General features: G+C 36.4%; 2 protein-coding genes across 5 annotated transcripts; both read left to right on the top strand.

The window, feature by feature from the left end:
- The first annotated feature begins 1,810 nt into the window (after positions 1-1,810).
- LOC103713192 lies at positions 1,811-10,260 on the top strand. 4 transcript variants are annotated; one of them, XM_017844301.3, is made up of 8 exons: positions 1,811-2,290; positions 6,232-6,291; positions 6,541-6,789; positions 6,956-7,032; positions 8,992-9,068; positions 9,205-9,337; positions 9,417-9,574; positions 9,740-10,260. In XM_017844301.3, the coding sequence occupies exons 1-7, from the start codon at positions 1,834-1,836 to the stop codon at positions 9,570-9,572; spliced, it is 1,209 nt and encodes a 402-aa protein (XP_017699790.2). In that variant the 5' UTR covers positions 1,811-1,833; the 3' UTR covers positions 9,573-9,574; positions 9,740-10,260. The 4 variants fall into 4 exon arrangements, with proteins under 4 accessions (XP_017699790.2, XP_017699789.2, XP_008798243.3 ...); XM_017844300.3 differs by having other exon boundaries at positions 9,698-10,260; XM_008800021.4 differs by having other exon boundaries at positions 9,693-10,260.
- Positions 10,261-11,459: 1,199 nt separating this feature from the next.
- LOC103713179 (style cell-cycle inhibitor 1) lies at positions 11,460-19,911 on the top strand. The gene is made up of 4 exons (XM_008800009.3): positions 11,460-11,614; positions 11,699-11,830; positions 12,325-12,374; positions 19,430-19,911. The coding sequence occupies exons 1-4, from the start codon at positions 11,554-11,556 to the stop codon at positions 19,658-19,660; spliced, it is 474 nt and encodes a 157-aa protein (XP_008798231.1). The 5' UTR covers positions 11,460-11,553; the 3' UTR covers positions 19,661-19,911.
- The last annotated feature ends 632 nt before the right edge of the window (positions 19,912-20,543 follow it).

Genomic DNA, 20,543 nt, shown 5'->3' with positions numbered 1-20,543 from the left:
GTAAACTAGAAAGTTGTCTGCAAACCAATAAAAGGTGGGGGACTTGGGGTGATTAATCTTGTTGGATTTAATAGAGTTTTGATTACTGAGTGGGGTTGATGTTTGCTTATAGAAAAGGACCAGCCATGGGCAAAGCAAATCCATGCAACTTACTACAAGAAGTTAGGTTTTCACAGGCCAAAATAGGGAAAGATAAATCGAGCATAACCAATTTAGAGGAATATTGCTAGCAACTCAGACCCTTCTTGGGTAGGTATTGTATTTATGCTTAGAAACAAATCTGATATCTACTATGCTTGAACTCCATGATAGGGTCATCTCACTTAAAAGATTATTCTGTACCTTTTTTTAGATATCGATAACATAAAGACAATATTGGCGGACTGATGGAATCCTAGATCTCTCACCATCCTAGATCACTTAGATCTCTATTAAAGCCTTCTCAAATCTAAGATGCTTAGCTGAGCTATTGAGATTCACACACTCTTACTAGAATCCGAACATGCCAAGATGAAAGTGGACCAAAAACAACAAGTCTTCTCTATAAAAATCTTTCGACTAGTTCCTCAACTATGGTGGCATTATATGCTCTTTAGACCTAGCTTTATGGAAAGCTTGCTTCCTAGATAAAATTAAAATCTTTATGTAGTTAGCACTAAAAAATAAGCTCGACACGTAAGAGTTTCATAACAAGAAGGAATAGAGTTGGACCTTCAATTGTCACTTCTGAAAAGCTCCAGTGAAAGCTATCAATTGCATCATCATTAATTGCCCTTTTATAGCATAAAGGAGGAGGATTCTCATCTCTTGTAGCCTACAAGCTTTCAACTGAATGATTCTCCAAAAATTATGGCTGAATTTCAGAAAGCTTCCATAACTCAAATTGACTACCTACTTGAAAATCTTTCATTCTAGCAATCTCTTGAACCATTCGGAGAGAAGAGAATAGATGGTTTTTAGTGCATAAGACTCTTAAGTTTCATAAAGTTTGAAAGTTCGTCGTCTCTCTTTTCTTTTGTTGGAAGGATATCTTTCGTTTCAAGAACCTATAGGGTTTTCTTATTGTTTCAACAGGTTATATTTTGTTTCCAAAATAGACCTCAAATTTTGTGTTGGATCCCTCCTGGGGTTTTCATCCTATTTGTGTCTCGTGTTTCTAATAAACTTTGGAAGCCCTTGTAGGGTTCATGTTTTCGTACATTAGCTTAATGGAGTGGGTGATGCTAGTCAACCCCATTTTTCTCAAAAAAAAAAACTATTTCTTTCTTTCACTTTGGTTCTATCGGGCCTTCACTTAGTTTGTATTTGTAAAATTACTTATCAAAGACTATGGCAGTCCTTTGGCACGAAGTCCTTTATTTCAAATAAATTTATAATATTTAGTAAAAATAGTCTCATTCTAGGCAAATAGTCTTCATTTCAATCCTAGTATTATGTATTTCATCTTGATGAAAGTGTATAGCTATAGGCCTAGAATTGAGTCTTGATGGTTCGAACTTAGATATAATTAAGCTTGACTTGAAATTAAGATCGAGCCTGCCTAAATAAACACCAATTTTGAATATCTTGGCACCTTTAAAGTGTGTTGGACTCAACTCAAGCTTGATCCAAACATAAAAGTAAGTTCAATACAAATAAGTTAAGATGCATAGAGACAAATGATTCAATATTTAATAAAGAATCCCTTAAGTATTTTTTTCTTCACGCACCACAAGTCGGCAAGTGTTGCCGAATTTCGTAGAAAATCGTATAATGCAACCGGAAGTAATATAATATAATATCTCCGCTTCCGCGCTGCAATATTTTTTTTTGTTTTTTGGGGTTTTACCGTCCATGGCTTCTCCACTCTTCTCTTCCCTCTCCCCAGCCCTCCCCTGTGCCGCTCTCCTTAAACCCCCCAAATCCCCGCCCTTCTCCCTCCCAATTCGAAGGATTTCCCTTCGAAGAACCCTAAATCCGCCCTCCATCAAAGCCCTCAAGGAATGGGCGGAGTACGAGGACGCCGTGCGTGAGAAGGACCTCGCTCGGGCTCTTCGCTTCCTCAAATCCATGGAATCTTTCCCAACCCAGTCCTCTTCCTTGTCTCCTTCTCCTCCTCCTCCTTACATGGATTCCGTTGCTTCTTCGATTCCTTCGGAGTTGTACTCTCGGGAGTTGCTGAGGCCGGAGAGGGACTGGGAGGTGCTTGATACTTGCTTGAATGCTGATGATATGAGGCTCGTCGGGAGCGCCTATGACTTCCTCCAGGCACGGGGATTTCTTCCGAGTTTCGGTAAATTCAGGAACATTGGTATGGAGACTGCGTTCTCTTTCCTCTTTTTTTCTTCGTCTTTTTACTCGAGAGTGGAGTAGCTTTGATGAGAATTTGATGCTATCATAGGTTTTGATGTTTTTTCTTGCTCATGTTTTTTTCTCCCGCTTGGGTTCAGTTTGGTTGTCACGAAAAAATGCTACTGTTATCATGTTAATGGCATATATGATATCTATCTCCCTTTTCTCATCACTCTCAGAAAAAAAGAAAGAAAAAAGCTGTGGCATTCTCATAAGGAGAAACAGAAAGGAAATTATTTACTATTGGTGCGACATTTAAATTTGAATTTTGCTCCTTCGACCAGTCATCTTTGCGGTCATATTTTTCCATTTGAAATGGACTAACTTATTATTGGATATCCAACTTCATTTAAGAATGCTGGACAAGTCCTTCGAGCATTCAAGGGTCTTACGCACGGTTATTGGAGTCCAAGAGGTGGTCTGGGAAGGTCATGTTGCTGTAAATGGTAAAGAAGAAATTGCATAAAGTATTTCATAAGATATTAAAAAGCTAAGTAAGCAAACAAGCTAGTAAACATAAGAATGCAACCTATGATGATCCACATGATAGTTTAGGATTAGAAGGAGTCTAGAGGGAAACTTTTAACATGAGGAAGGAAACCTTGAAATGGAAATCAATTTATAGTGTGGATTAAATATGGTCAGAGTTGGTTAATTTTTGAAAAGATGGAACTGTTAATTTGATAAAGAGTACATTTTTATGAAAATATCCTTATAAATATGAGAGATGGTTGGACATCACCTTGTTCAGCATCGCTCGTCTTGTTGGTCAGCTGCCATTTCTCTAGTCTGTCATTACTTCCTCCCTCTCTTTGTTAGATGTTTTGTTAACCCCTCCTCCAGTTTTTCTTATCTTATTCCTAAATGTTCCCTCCCTATTTCCTAAAACTCTCATATCCACTTTTATCCTTCTCTTGGTCATTTTATAGGCTAATCATAATAACAGCTTGCTTTTTCCTTAGTGGTCAACTATAGGATAATTTATCTTTCCTTCAACAAATATGTTGTTTTTTTAAATCAAGCTGTTATTGCTGTAGTAAAAATTTCAAAACCTAGAATATGGACTGGCCTATAAAAAGTTATGTATTTGTTGAAGAAGAACATTCGGGGTTTTAAAGGGATTGTTATAAGACAATTGTCAAATTCATTGTTGCATATAATTCAAGATGGCTTACAATTAAAAGCAATGCAAGCTTAACAATGTGGAGATAGCGAGTTAGACTTTTGCAATTCAATTATAATTTCATCAAGCTAGAAATGAGTTGGTTAGAGAAGCTCGGGAACAAGTCCGTAGAAGTCACAACATTTCTTGAGATGGTATAGATGTTTATGCTTAACATAAATATGAGCTAGTGAGGTGTCTTGAATTTATCTTTCTGCAAGGTTGTTACTAGTAAACTCGCCCATAATTATTATCAACAGAAGTTCACACATGAAGTGAGAAAATATGGATATTTTGCATCCAGGATACAACTACCTATGAGCCTGTAAAAGCACCTCCATGCAGGAAAAAAAGAAAAAGAAAGATTTTAGAAGTATTTAAAGTAAATTCCATAATTATTCTATAATTTCCAGAGTGACTCTCTAGTGTGGGGTATGGATTAAAATTAGTTGGGATGGTTGGTATGGCATGGCATGTACCTTGTAAGTGCCTTACCAGCACTAGCACTAGCACGGCATGTCATGTCATGGTGTACACCATGCCAATGCCAAGCCAGCATGATCAGCACAGTACCTTTCTTGGCCTGAAAATTGTCACATGTTTGATTAGATTGAATAAGTGTTGAATGTCTTCTAAACCTTTATTAGATTTTTTGTTTTTAATTGCAGGAATCCAAATGCTGTCCCCTTTCCCTCATAGGCTTAGGGATTAGAATGATTATGTAACTCTTATATCAATATCTGATTTGATTTCTGAAACCACCCTGAATCTTGTCCTCATGCCAAAGCAACCAAGGCATCTACTATTATTTATTTGTCTGTTTATTTATTATTTATTTATTTTAATCCCAGAACATTTCTAATGGCTTTCCGGTCCCAGCCCAACCTACCTTTTATATTAGTTTTTTTATCACATTTTTCCATGTGCAGCCGTCAATTTCTTTTACCTCCAGAGTCCAGATCAACACATGGTAAAGCTTTAATTTAACCACCTCTTCATCTCTTACTTGAAAGGCATCTTGATTTCTATACAAACAGAATGTTCAACTTACTGAGAGAATAAGAACTTCAGCCCTTTCCACCCCTCCACTAGAACCACCCTGAATTCAATTGAACTGATTAGCATAGTTATAATGCCTAGCAAATGGTTGTATTATGGATGGAGAAGTTAGTTTGCTCTACTCACCAGGCATCTACTTATGCTAAAAGAAGGAAATTTTGTATTTTCTCCACTATTAGATTTCAGTCATGCACCTAAGGTCCAAAACGAAATTCAAGGCAGGCGAAAGATGACTTACCATTTTGATATTACTGTTTTTGGTTTATAATGTAAGTATGCAGATAAGAGCTATGCCATTTATATTGTCCAGCATTTTTGAAGTGTGCTTTACTAATCTGGTTGAGGTTGGTTGGCTGTCTGTTATGCATCACCTGACAGGGTTATTATCTTATCACTTATTAGATATTTGATCTCAACCTTCAATTGAATTCTAATGGAGCAAAATAGGAGATTTGCATAGCAGGTTACAACCTATTTTTAATTTAGATGATTTACTCCTAATCCTATAGCGGACAATAAAATTGGTAGGAGTGACCAGTTTATTATGTTGTCTCTTTCTCCCTCTGTTTATATTTGTATGTGTTTGTGTATAGGCAATGGCACACGCAGATCTATTTCAGTTCAAACTTTGAAGAGGCTTAGCTCCGAAGAATCCCTTATAATTTGTACTCATGGATTCAAGTGCCATATCAGGGCATTTCCATATCATATGACATGTAATACGTATTCAATATATGAGCATAGTGCAGGGTTATATTCCTCCATGTCTTGCATAGTTAACCATGTCGTCATATAGGTTTGTGCTGGTGTGCGCCAAGGGGCACGGACCAGCTTGTACCGTTTCCTTTGTTATGAGATTTGGAACACAGATGGCCACAAAACCTGCACAGCATTAAGCATGATACATATCCATATCTTGCTGACCTCTGACCAAATTGGGCGTGCCTTGCTATACTTAATCCTTTTACCACATAGGAAATGTAAATGCCTGCATAATTGTTGTTCTGAAATATTAATGTTTAGATTTCTCCCTTTTCTCCATACATTACTAATGTAATAGACCTGCACTTCTTGGTCTGGAGATATTTATTTCTGGAGTTTAATAGATATACAAGTGTATATTTACCCAATTAAGAATATCTAATATTAATTATTAACAATGCATGTTGGAACATCTAGTATATTTTCCTTATTCTGAACTAAAATATGCATATTTTTTTCCTGAAGCTTAGATTTTAGAAAATAAAAGAAGCTATTGCGTGCCTATTTTGTGTAATGAAAATCACATCTGTTTCTTATGAATCAATTATGTGCTTTTGGAAAATACTTCAGTTATTACATTGACATAAAAAAGGGTGCCCCAGTAAATTAGGCTCCTGCAATTGAGGAGTTTAAGGAGGGTCAAATGTACGCAGCCTTACCCCTGCATGCATGGAGGCTGTTTTTGTGTTTCGAACCTGTGACCTTTAGGTCAAAATGGAGCAGCCTTGTGCCAAGGCTCATGCTCACTTCAGTTTTTATATTGATGTGCTGATGATAATTAAGGAGGATTGTTATATTATGGCACGGGATTCTCTTCTTAAATGCTATTATGTTCATTTATACATCTAAGCATTTTAATATTTTACTTCTGGGAATTCTTGTGCATTTTAATATCATGTAATTTCTTGCATTTGCAGTTTTAGAGGGGCCAAGAGATGTAACTCCAACAGTTCTAAAGGAATCAACTGGTTTGGAAGGTAAAATTTCTCTAGAGGCTTTTCCAAATTCTCAGTTCCCAATTTCTTATAAGTTTTCAAAATCTAGTTGTTTGATTTCATAACATTTGTTAGCCAGTGTTTTACTATATATGGGTTTACAGGTCCTTGGAACTCAAGGTTACTTGTACTAAATTATCTGCATGTTGCTTTATAGAACAAGTATCCTCCTGCCTTTATTTTTTCATTATAATTCTGGACTAACTCGGTCATTCATTTGACATCTTGCAGCCTTGAAGCTTGCACCAAAGAAGTGGGGTCTTTCTGGAAGCTCCAGACTTGTGTTGATTGCTTGCCTTGGAGGTGTATCTTTTCTGCTCTCTCAGGGAATAGACATACGACCTAACTTAGCAGCCATGTTGGCATTAGCAATGTTAGATGCAATTTTTCTAGGTGGCAGCTGTCTTGCTCAAATCTTATGCTTTTGGCCTCCGTATAAGCGGCGCGTTCTTGTTCATGAAGCAGGGCATCTTCTCGTTGGTAATTATCAGATTAGCTTTGGACGTTGATAACCCTTGAACATGCTTCTCTGACATTATAGCTGACATAAGGATTTGTATACCAGTTTTCATTAACTTTATAAATTCATCATGCAAATTGCACAATTTGATAGTTGATCTAATTTTATCTTCATATTTCTTTGCAGCTTATCTTATGGGTTGTCCAATTCGAGGTGTGATTTTGGATCCCTTCGTGGCACTGCAGATGGGCATTCAGGGCCAGGTTCTCTTCTATATTGCTTACATGCTAGTAGTGCATTTTAGTTTTGTTCATCTACTTTTATACTTATTTTACGCATCTTAAAGATATTCCTTGTCCATATACTTGTTTGAAAAAGGAAACCTGTATCCTCCATGAAAATGCAAGCAAATGAAATTTAAGTCATTTATTATATATATATCTACACTGCTCATAATTCAGTTTTAGCAGAACTGGGCAGTCAGATATCCATTCTTTCCATTTTTCAACAAATTGCTTCTTATGTTTTTGCTACTGGGACTGTTTTGTGCCTCATTATTCTATGAGTATTGCATCATTGTTACATGATTTAAAGTGCCTAATGATGTATGAGAAGGCAAGGAATTGAATTTTGAGGCATTTATATTGTTTCTGCTCTTAATTCTTATTTGGCAGAAATCGTTAGTTAATGTTTTCATTATTTTCTGTTTCTTTAATAATTATTTTGTATGTGCATGTACTTGTTTCCAGTGGATAAAATTACATAAATGTTGTTGCAGTTTAGCAGGATTGATTGCTTAATATTGATATTGTAGAAAGAAATGATTAATGTGAAACAATATTTGGAATAAGAAGAAAGAACTTAGATCCAAATGTTGTCTAGATTCCCACTTAATAGCAGAAATGAAAGACAATTAAGAAATCAATTTGTTTAGTTTAAAATGTTGGATTTGTATGTAAGAGAGAAATGAAGAACACCTAGAAATTATAAAAATTATATGACGTAGTTTGAAGTTTTGACCTACGTTCTTGCTTAAGAATAATGTTCCCAGCATGCATACTTTTGGACTCCAATTTTGTGGCAGCATGTTAAGGGGACGTGGAATATGTAGAGATGTGCATGGTTGGAGGGGTTGGCAGGGGAAGAAATCCGACACTGTAGCATGAATGTGGCATGGAGGATTTAATGCACGAAGAAAAAGCGAAAAGAATAAAAAATAAAAAAATACAGGCTAAGGAAGGTGGCCATGGTTCTTCCATAGGCCCGACTAACCACAAACTATGGATGGTAGTCAGGCACTGCCGACATGAAATATGATGTTCAACTAACCAGAAATATTAATTGGAATTATGAATCGGCATGAGCTCATGAACTAAGATTTTGAAAGAACCATTGTTGCATGATTTAAGCCGTTCTATAACATGCCTAGGTCCATGAACAATTAGATTATGTCTTTGAGATCAATTAAGTCTCTTATTCAGGGTTTGCCGTACTAGGCATACTGTACTGTACCGGTACCGAACCGGTATGATTCTCATACTGTACTAGTAAGCATTCTCATACCATACCAGTGCGCATTTCTAAACCATATCAATACTCTGCATGCCTCGCTATCTCATACCATACTGCATACCGATACTGTAATAGGATAGTACTGGTACAGGGTTCAATACCGAGACAACGAACCTTTCTCTTATCCAAAGGTAGGAAGCAAAAGTCAACTAGGGCTTTACATGTATTATGATAACTTGTAGCCTAAATAACAGATTTTTTGGAATAAAGCTCTTATTTGGGTGGATATTCTGCTAACTTCTAAACTCCATCACATTGCTAACGTTCACTAAAAAATAGGTGGTTGGAATGCATAAGATCATAGAACTTCAATCGAGGGTCTGCATGATTCATGTGAATTTCCATGATGGAGAAATTGAAAAATATGGAAAAAAGCTTTTGCTCAAATAGTTGGAATTTGTACCATTGACCTTGTTTATTGGACTTGCAGGTTGTTGCTTTCAAGTGCTATTTTGGTTTCCTCTGTGCAATTTTTGTCTTCTTGTTTGCATTTAATTGGATTTATTGCTTTTAGATGAGCACTTCTAGTTTAATAAAATATGCAATTCGAACAATTTACTTTTGCACTTTGTATAGCAATGCCTTAGTTTCCTCTATGAATTCACTAAGAGAAGCTTTATGCTAGGCCTGATGATGAATCTTTTCTGCAGGCAGGAACTCAGTTTTGGGATGAGAAGTTGGAAAATGAGCTCACAGAGGGCCGTCTTAGTAGCACTGCTTTTGACAGGTATATCTTAGAAATAATGAGGCTAAAAGCATGTAACAGCAGTCATCATTCAACTAACCCTGTCGTTATTGTTATTGTGGTTGAGCAAACTTCTTTTCTATCATTAACTCGTGGACATGCTAAATCAAATGTCTAGGTACTGCATGGTGCTTTTTGCTGGTATTGCAGCTGAAGCTCTTGTTTATGGAGAGGCAGAAGGTGGAGAAAATGATGAAAATTTATTCAGAAGTGTTTGTGTTCTCTTACAACCTCCATTGAATATTGCGCAGGTCTCAACACAATTACTCTGTTATGTTCTCTGTAAACTTTAGCAGTTACTGGATTAAGGCTTTATTATCAATGTTGCAGATGTCAAATCGTGCACGCTGGTCTGTTATGCAATCCTACAATCTTCTGAAGTGGCATAAACATGCACACAGAGCTGCTGTTAAAGCTTTAGAGAATGGCCACAGCCTTAGTGTAGTCATCAGGAGGATTGAAGAAGCAATGTCTTCCACTAGCTGATGGTCGGAGCTTCGTACTATTATTTCATGTTGCCAATCTAACGTTCTTTTAGAAAATGCTCATGAGGCTTGGCTCTATACAATTCTTATGCTGATTGACCTTGTTCCTATGTTTTAGCAGTGCAGGATAAGAGCACTGGATCATTTTTTGTTGCAACATTTTTGCAGTGTGACAACTAGTGATACTTCAATTGGCTCCGAATATAATGAGCTGACTTGCTGGGGTATGTGAAGACGATAGGACTGATAGCAACCGGGATGGAGAGGATACTGAACAATTATTTTAAGAAAAATGTAAGTTTTGGAAAGGATATAACCATCAGTGACAGTCTAGTCTACTATGGTGCATTCTCATGTTACTGAACTTCCATATGACAAGCTCCGACATGATTCAACTTGGACGATGAGTTAAGAAGATTATATTGGAAAAAGAAACAGAAGATCACATGCATTTGTGTCACCAATCAAAGAGGTTCACTTGCTAACTTCATGATTCTGCATTCTTACATGCAATAAATTGTGTAGCTATACTATCAATATATAGTACAAATGAAGCAGTCCAGTGGAAGATCTAGTTGGTGGTTGTTGTAACTATCAGAAACAGAATCTACTTGCTTCCTGCTCTCTGCTGGACTACCGGACTTATTTGAAACGTGTTAATACAGTTATATTTGTCTTCTTTTTGCTGACATGTTACTTGTGCCTGCTTGAAGATAAAAGGTTTAGTATTGAACTGAACATTGCCCTTCATATGACTCGGGTCATATAGTCATGCCTATATCTATATGTAATTGCTATCCCTGCTATATCATTTGATGGATCTGATTGACCATGGGCATGATAGATGATGACAAGCCCAACCCCAATGGCCGTCTGAATATTTAGAGTTTTGCTTCCTTTATGATCAAATAAACTTGAGAAAACTTGTATTTAGAATCATAAATGTGTTCTGCCTGCCCTCATTATTTTTAATTATGGTGTACTTTCTTCTGTACGTTTCACCTGGTTGGCATATATTTTCCTTCCCCTCTTGTCTGACTCATTTAACTAAATTAACCTCCTTTGTCATGCCAGCAGTGACATGTTTATCGTATCTATATATCCGGCTTGCAGATGTCACAGGAAAATCTTCGGAGAGAGCAAAATTTTTTAGTTCACTCTGGTGTTATAAAGGAGATTTTTGAATTGAAAATGTTCTCTCTTTTATTTTATTTTATTTTTAAGTAAATGATAACCTTCTACTATTGTATATATACCAAGTGAAGAGAATTCATGATTCATGAATATCCTAAAAGTATGTATCTTCTACATTTCATGACATGTTGATGGAATTTTAGTTTCCATTGCCAAGCCAATGCTTTTTTTTTTTTTTTTTTGCTAAACGGATGATTCATATCGTAGCAAAAAAAAAAAAATAATGGATGATTCATACTGTTGGATACATTCAAAATGGTCAAAAAATAATAAGTCATAGAGTGCTTTAGCCAACTCTCTCTTTTCAATCTAACCATAGCTCTTCCGGAGTGATCGGCGACCATCCAATCTGCGGTCCTATTAGTTTTTTTATAAATATGTTTGGTCTAAAAAGCCACGCTGCCATTAATTATGGTTCAAATGTCTCGAAGCAAGAAGTGGCACTCATCCACGTTGCCGGAAGCCAATGCTCCATGAGCCTTATCCAATTACTTTTGGAATTCATGGGCTAGCCCTCTGCTGATGGTTTGAATTATTCACCTCCTAGCAAAAAAAAAATTATTCACCTACCTTCATGACGGCAACCGTTGAATTGTTGGATGTTATGAAAAATTCGGAGTGCTTTGAGATTTGCGCGAGGCGCGATCCAGTGGTTGACATCGCGAAAGAAGATCGATCGTTCCGTCGGGCAAAAGATAACAACCCGAACCCGATGCGCTTACCTCGGCTCTTGGCCCTCTTCTTCGCTCTCCTCGGTCTCCTGGCTTCGAACTCGACCGTTCGGCGAAATGGGCAGCGAGGCGAAGTCCAGAAAGCGGCGATCATCTCCTTCTGCTTCTCCCTCTGAAGGTTGGAAATTTATAAAATATCTCCCCTTTTTCTTCGGCTTTGCCCTCCTCAAACCCTCAATTTGATCCTGTTCTTCTCATCCAGATGAAGAGAAGAGGAGCAGAAAGCACCGGAAGAGAGATGACAAAGAAAGGCAGAGCCGGAAAGACGGAAGTAAAGAGAAGAAGAAGAAGAGCGAGAAATCTCACAAGCATTCGAGAAGTCGAGAAGGGAAAGGTCGGTTTGTTTGCTATCTCTTCGTGTTCTTGTAGTCTAATTAAGTTTTTCTTAGGAGATTTTATTGATTTGCTCATGCGGCAGTTCAAAACCCCTTTTTTCCCCCTATTAGGGTTTCATTTGTTTGATATCTTTGAGTTTTTCTTCTTGTAATTTTGAGATTTTCTCTTCAACATTATGAATAATTGCATCAGATGCATTTGACCGATGAAAAATATACTTCCATGGAGGTAGGCATGAAGCAACCGAAAATTACTTATTTGGTGTTTTGTCATTATTTTACATTTTTCTTGAGCTGTTCTCCGGGTGGTTGGAACCTGCTGGTCTTTTTTTTTTTGTACTGTCTGATATATTGTTAAAGTTTGGTGCATGTGGCATGTGGGTTTTTAATAGACAAGGATCGTCATTGTTCTTGGTGTTACATATTAGTATTCTGTGCACTTAGGATATGCTGCAATTTGTATTGTATTGTCTAACTTTATAATTTTTCGCAGAAAAGAAGTCAAAGGAGAAGCACAAACACAGCAGGAAGGTTATGGATTCAGTGAGTGAGCTTTCTTGGTTTTGGCCTATTTTCTTGCTTGTCTTAATGATATCTAATTTCCCTTTATATAAATGTAATTGGAATTGAAAGGCATTGACATCTTAATGTAGTTTAGTGATTTTAATAACTGATGGTGCATACTGGTACTGTATCAGAATGCAAATTTGAGGTAGAATTTTAGATTTTCAATTTTGGGGGATTTTGATGTGTAATATGGTCAATCTCTTCTTTTTTTTTGGATATGCAATATGGATATGGATTGACTCTCCATCTTTTGTTAGAAAAAAATTGTTGTCCCAACCAGGACAGGCTTGTTTGAGCGAGCCGACCTTGCTACTGGCTCATATCGGCCTTTGTACCAGCTTGTATCAGTCAGAACCGATTGGAATGGCCAATTCATCTCATTCTCGTGCTTTAAAAAGTGTCATCCCAATTGGGGTGGGCTTCGTACTAATCGTATTAGCTTTGGTGTCGGTTGGTACCGATTGGGACAACCAGCACGTCCTGATTTTGCTTTTTTTTTGGTGAGCCGGTGCCCATCCAAGTGTCATTTTTGGACCAAAACAATATGGTACCAATTATGCCATCCTCTTTTGGAGGTATTTAAATTCGTGCTGAAAGCCGAACCCTTTCACAAAACCAAGTTAGGTCTAGATCCGGGTTGTATATACCCTTGGCTAGCCCGACTTATACATTAGCTTGTTTACTTTGTTTGGGTGTGGACTACCAAAGGTAACCCAAATAAGTCTAATATGACTTGCAACATAGACAAGCAACAAACTCCTCCATCCCTTAATCTGAATCCTTAGCTCCTTTTAAGCTCTCTACAACTCCTCCTCCTCCTACATCCTTATCCAAGACTCCTATCCTCTAGGTCACCCTTCCTATCCTCACCCTCCTTTCTTGTGGCCCTTCTGCTCGTCGCATCACTCCTCCAACATCTCCTCTAATGAAGTCATTGATACTCCTCTTCTGCTTGCTCTTTAAGGAGTCGTTCGATAAAGCATGGTTGCTGCTCATGGTCATATTGATGAGGCCTCTTGGGAGAATGTTATTCATTGAATGATTATTTATGCAATTTAGAAGTTGAATTTTGTCGTAATGATTTCTTTTTTAAAATTTGTTGTTTGCTTTACTTCTCTTTGCATTCTCTCTCCTATGTATTCATAACAGAACTTGGAAAAGTTTTAATTGATTGACAAAGTGAAACATGCTAATTGGATTAAGTATGATACATGAACATCTCTCTTGTATGACATCTAACATCTTTTTGTTTTTTTTGTCTTTGTGCCTTTATAGTTTATTTGGTCTCAAGGAAAAAGGCTTGAAAAACTTCTCCTTGGAAAAGCCTTTATATGGTTGTTTATTTTGCAAGAAAAGCTTATAATATGGAAAATCACGTTTTACATTTGTTGGAACATTTGACTTTGTTTTCAAAAAAAGTAGAGGAAAATAAAGCTTCAACTTTCTTAGAATATTGTGGTCCTCAAAAAAGTAGATAGCTTTTAGTGGTTACTTGTGTGGACTGTCATAGCCACTAAATAACAAGAAAAGAGTAGTGGGGTCTTCCTTTATGTTATTGGTATTTTTAGGTTGTATAAGGTTTTTTTGCTTATTTACATTAGACCAAATGTCACAGCTCGGGATGGGACATGGACTAAGACCTGAAAATTAGAGCAAGCAATAGCCCGAACAGTCAGCCGAATAAATTTTAGATTAGTTTCTATCATTTCTTACAATTTGTTGTTCTTCCAGTTTGAAAATCTTTGGACTTGAAGTTATATAACATGTTTTCAGCTGTAATTTTGGTCAAGCCATAGACTACTAAACATGAATTGTACAAAATTAAAGGACAGGAAGCTTCCTATTATTATCATATATTTTGTTATATTAGACTAAGTTGCTTATGTTGGAATGTGGTCTTCATATGTATGTATTGGTGACTCTGTATATTTAGTATTGAAATTTTTGGTTTTGATTCTTGAATATTTTCTTTCTTTCTTTCTTTCTTTTTGTGTGTGTGTGTATCAATTGGTTAGTCTTGACTCCTAAGGTGATTCTTTGTTTACATATTTACTGTTAAATGATATATCCAATTTACTTTTAAATGCCACTAGTGATAATTAATGAAAGTATGAGTACCGAAGTTTGAAGTTCACTTAGTGGTATTGCTTCTCAAATTGACTAGACTAAAGTTGGTAGTAGAAGAAGATAAGTGTGAAAAAAAAAGTGAAAAGAGACTTGCCTAAACCTGAAAATAGAATAATTCATCGGAGTACCAGTACCGCTATCCATAACGATAATTTATTGGTACATGTTGACTGGTATGGTACCATATTGTACCCACACATGGTATGTCTCTTGGTGCCAGCACTATATTAATGAGGTGCTGTACCATGTGTTGCAATAGACAGGTACAGAGGGGCATCCTGGCGTCAGTACCTTACTGATACAATATAGTATGGGTGGTATAGGCTGATACACACCGGTATTTAGATCCTTGCTCACAAGTATAAAACAAGAACCTTACTAAAAATGTTCTTTGCAATAATAATTTTGGTAGCTAATCTTAGCTTGAAATATTGTTAAGTAGCAAGTAACTTAGCTTTCTATATGCTTGACCCAGTAAGAAGCTGTGAATGTAGCTGATTAATTGCTACTTTACAATTCATAATTTCCATTAGCAACTAACGCTAATAACAATGCCCATTTGTACTTGTAGTGAAATACAGAGTTGTTTTTATGGGAACATTTTGGGCGAAAAAACAAATTTATTTTGTAGTACTATAATTGTAAGATTTAATTGACTAGATCATAATCCAGGGTAAACTAAGCTGTGTTTGTATTCAATCAGTTCGACATATAGGTACACTATTAATTGTAGCTTTTTTTGAAATAATGCAATCAAGTGTATCAGTCGCTAGTCCCACTAAACCACAAGGTCAAATGAAAAGTCTGAATGGTAGATGCATATCAGTTAGCCTAATAATTGTTCTCATTATATGTTGAGTGCTTATTGCTTCCAGTGTCTTATATCGTTAGATTCTAAATTGGAGCTTGTTTGAGTCTATAGACATAGGATGAAATGAACCTAAACTAGCATTCAATAGTTAGGCAGCAGATTTCAATAGGAATAGGATGAAAAGTCGCCTTAGAAACAGTTGAAAATTAAATGCAACTATTCTCAAAAAATGAATAGTGGCTAATGCTAATGCATAATAATTAAATGCAACTTTTCTCAACAAATGAAAAGGGACTATGGTTCAATTGACCTATTGGCTTATAATTTTGGCTTCAGAAATGAACTCATCTCCCTATATAAAATTTTGTGATCTTCTATCTTCATCTAGATTCTTTTTATGTCTAGGAAAATATCAAAGGACTGCTCCCTGTGACATGAGGCTGCTATTAATTACCAACATTTGATGTTTATGCAAAAATTACCCCTAATTGTTTAGCCTATGGAAGAAGTGGCCATTAGAGGTATTGATTTTACCGTGATTGTGAAATATTGTATTGGATCTGTTCCTACACCATAAGCTTGTCTATTGTAAGATTTTTTTAATACCTGAGGAGATATGACCTATCTAAAGAGTATATATATGGGATATCCTAATAGTAACTTGACAGCTTATCAACATTTCAACTGTTGTACCTTTTACTAAGATGGTCCCTATGCCAAATTATGCTTTCCTAGAATCTTCCTGTGAGCTTCAAGCACCAACTGCTGATTAGCTCGTCCTTTGTTGAATTGTCATTTTCTCTTTGTAGTGACTCCTTCCAACAGCTTTAGTCAGATTTCAACACCAGAATATGGCTAGATTTGTATCAGTGGCCATCCTTAATTTGCTTGAACTACACCAAATCAAAGAGATCAGTTTTATTTTTCATGACAATCAGCATCTGTGTGAGATTCCTGTTTGGCGAGCTAAATAACATTTTATTACCTGGCTTTTTTAAGAGTGCTGAATAGCTTCATAATGACATTGTTTTTTTTTTTTTGAATGCTTTTTCAACATTTTTAAATTTAGTTGTTTATGGTTCTGCTAGTTGAGGGTGAGCTAGGGCTGAAAGCGGTTCAGATTATATCCGACCGTATCTATTTTCGTATTCGATTCATATTGGATTCGGATACTGTTTTTTTGGTCTGATCAGATACAGGTACGGATTCGAATAGTCAGTTCAAAAATCTTCCGGATACGGATACGGATGCGAATATACCTGATTTTTCCGGATTTGGATATCTGTATAATAAGGGTAAGTGAAAAGAAGAATTTTAAGTTAAGTTAAATTAGAGAATCAATTAAGTAATTAACAAATCTTAACTAAAAGGAACCCAGATATCAGATGACCATTACTTAAGACAATAACCCGAATATAGAATACTTGATTCGAATAAGATCCTTCGAATCGCTTCGCATGCCTGAAAGGCACAAATCTCTCGTTTGTCCATTTCATCCTTTTTTTCCTCTTCATCATCTTCAAGCAACTAGGATTTCGAAGGTTCATCCATTTGTTAGTTTCTACCCGGCGGTTGCAACCGGTGACAACCATGAGATACCTTGGAGGCGGCATAGATCTCCTCTACTTTGGTGACGAGCAACCTTGAGCGATATATTCTTTATGAAGTTGTTAGTTTTTATTATTGATAAATACTTGTTAAAATTATATTTTTTAAATTGATTTTTTTAATGATCATGTCTTTATTTCTAGTTTTCATCTTTGAATTTTGCTCAAATTTGATTAATATCCGAAAAAGTATATGATCTATATCTATATTCGGATAAGAAAATATAGATATGTTCAATATCCAATTTGTATCCATAGCCGTTTATAACAACTATGGATATGTTTAATATCCGATTCGTATCCGTATCCGTTTAGAACAAATATGAATATTAATTTTAATATCCGTTTAATATTCGTATCCGTATTCGTTTAAAAATATGGATATATCAATATCCGATCCGTATTCGATCCGTTTTCAGCCCCTAGGTGAGCCTTGGTGCAACAGTAATGTTGTTCCATTTTGACTGAAACACAGAAGTAGCGTCTCCACATGCAAGGGTAAGGTTGCGACATCTAATCCTCCCCAAATCTCGCAATGGTGAGAGCCTTGTGCACTGGCTGCCCTTTTTATGGTTCTTCTGGTTAATTTTGGTCAATTAGATCCCCTTAGTCTTAGGATCATCTGAATTACGGGAAAACCAAATCCTGCACATATTTAATAGCATTATTTGTCATTTTGCTTGAGTCACCTGCAGACTCCAGTTCATTGCAACTGTTTTGATTGTTCAACAAGTCACTGAAATGTTATTTTTCTCTTTTTCATGTCTTTTATATTCTTCCCATGGATTTCTTTTGGTATATCTGTGCTACTTGTATAGTTTTCTGCCATTGGGTGCGTATAACTTTTGGAAGGACCAATTGCTTCACGCTGTTCACCACATCTATGATCATCTTTAGAATCTGAAATGTTAGATCATCCCGATAGGCTACTCCTTCCAACAGTGGATTCGTTTCATCCTGTTCAACATCGATCCAGGTATGATAGCAAGTCATGTGAAGCCAAAACATTATAACCTCTCTCTCTGGCTGGCTGGCTGGCTGGCTGGTTAAATCATTCAGCTTGCTTATGCATCACTTTCCTTTCGTAGATACTGCATCATTTGTTTGCCCATAACATTCAGATTATCTCTGCATGGATGAGAGAGTTTCTGTCTTTTGATTTTGGCAGGAAAGTTTATGATGAAAAAAAATATGGTCTATTTTAACAGCTAGGTATAGGTGACAATTGCTTTGATCTTTTACAGGTCAAATATACAGCTGTATCTTGGTCTTTGGGGATAAGTTTTATCTTTTCTACTATAACATGATCCCAACTTTAGCTTGTTTTCCTTCTTTCAGAAAATTGGTTATAGCCTGTATGATGCTTGCAGTTTGAGTGTAAGGTTTAGACCTTACATCCAATCTAGGAAATTTATTTTCTATGCATAATCAACAAATTGTATTTGTCATACTTCCCTGGTTCTCTCATTATAAGAAAAATGATTTTATTTAAGAAGAATGAAGGGAAAGGACTTTGCAACGCCAAGAATATCTATAGTTGTGTAGTTATGATGCGATTAAGGTTAAGCATGAGAATAGGGTGGGTCAACCCTAGGGGTAGCCATGGGTTGGGTCAGACTAAGTTCGGGTCAAAAACACTCAACCCATACTAGGTAGATTTATAATTGTGTTTGAAAATATAAATCCACACCCATCCCATTTATTTTATATAAACCGATACCCACCCAACAACACATTTAAGTTCTCACTTCACTGGTCAATCATACACAACTGAAAAATGAAGCAAATTGTAGTATGCACAAATCACAAATCATAAAATCAAATTTAATTTCATATAACTAATTGCAATCATAATGAACTTGAAAAATTATAAAAAAAAAATGAAAGTCATAAACTAATCAAGAATATAACTAGCTAAATGCAACCCGATATCCCAAAATCTCATAGCCTATCCTGTATTTTCACTTTAACCTTTTTTTTTGGTAGTGAAACAAACTATATGAAAAAATTAGAGAACTATCAACTATATGGGTATGGAAGCAATTGGTTCCCAGCCAGATCACCTTGGTCCACCCAGTGGGTCCGGAGTCTGAGCCCAAACCTGCCCATTTATAATCGAGATGATTTTGGGTCAACTTGGAACTGACTTAATTTCGAAGCATCCCCACCCAAACCTATTTGTTTCACATGGGCTGGTGTGAATGGGTGGTTCCGGGATAGAGTTTGCCACCCCCAATCACCCCTCCCTTTTCCTAAAAGAAGAAGAAAAAGGTTAAGCACGAGAAGAAAAGGCCTGGTTGAAAGTTAATGTGAGCTGTTGAGTGGCAGTGGCCTAAATCAAAACTTGATAGCAATGTGAAATGTTGTGGGGAAAATGTTTGTGGATTTGGTGCAGTATGGTTTGATAGGTTTGTTACTTGTATGCTATTTTAACCATCTTTTGACTATTCTTTCCTGATGTTTCTGCCTTTTCTGCTTAACACGAGGTCGAAGAGCTATCAAAGGATGACTACTACTCCAAGAACAATGAGTTTTCAACCTGGTTGAAGGAAGAGAGAAGTATATATTTCTCTGACCTTTCATCTGAGGCTGCACGAGATCTATTCTCAAGTTTTGTCAAGGATTGGAACAACCAAAAGCTGCATTCTCGGTACTATGAGGGCATTACTAGTGGACCTCGGACAGCACATAACTGGAAAATCAAGCACGTTAAATAGGCCTGGATACCACAGGCAGCAGGGATGCTACTGAAGCTTCACCATGCATTGGATACTTCTGTTAGTAACAGCATAGCTAGCTTGTTTTATTTATTTTTCTTTTCTCAGTGCATGGATATGTCCTGTATTCTACATTAAATCAAATTTCAATCTGAGACAAAGTATGGAGATGTCCTGGACATATACTGATCCTTAGGGAATAAAATGTATCTTTTCTTTCTCAAATCCATGAAACTAATATGTTATGCATATTTCACCATGTCTCTTATTTTAATTTGAGATGATTATCTTTGTTAATGGGAAAGCTTGAATCAGTTTTGTAGCCTCAGTCTTTTATCAACAGTATTAGCCCGTTTTCCCATCACAGAGTGGTTTGTCGTCCAAGCATTTAAATTTTATTACACGTAGCTTTGAGTTTTATTATACATTTTATGCAGGCATTCATTACATAAGCAATGAAGTGTATTTTCATAAAAAAAAATTCAAAATTGCATACGGCTTGCCTCATTCTGCAATAATCTTTTAAGAAATTGAGTTTCAATTTGGATTTTGCTTGCATTCCTAATGTACCAAGTGTTCCAAAGTTACCAGGAAAACCAAACCTTTCCACAAAATAAAGCTCCAATAAAATCATGTTGATGTTGAAACTTGTTGCCGATGGAATGGACATTGGCACAATAGAGACCTATACATTTGTATCCTCATCAAATTTTTTTGTCTATAAGATGCTAGCGAAGGTGATAGGAATGAACATGTCACCGCATTGTGATTGTTGTTGGATTTTCTCTCCTTTACAAGTATCCAATAAACATGGAGGTAATTGGTGCACTTAGAAGATGAGCCGATGGACATAAACATTTTACATCAATACATGGACATTAAC

This window comes from Phoenix dactylifera, chromosome 12 (assembly GCF_009389715.1).
Source record: "Phoenix dactylifera cultivar Barhee BC4 chromosome 12, palm_55x_up_171113_PBpolish2nd_filt_p, whole genome shotgun sequence".
Taxonomy (NCBI): domain Eukaryota; kingdom Viridiplantae; phylum Streptophyta; class Magnoliopsida; order Arecales; family Arecaceae; genus Phoenix; species Phoenix dactylifera.
Note: the sequence above shows the minus strand (reverse complement) of the source record. Positions and strands in the feature narration are given on the sequence as shown.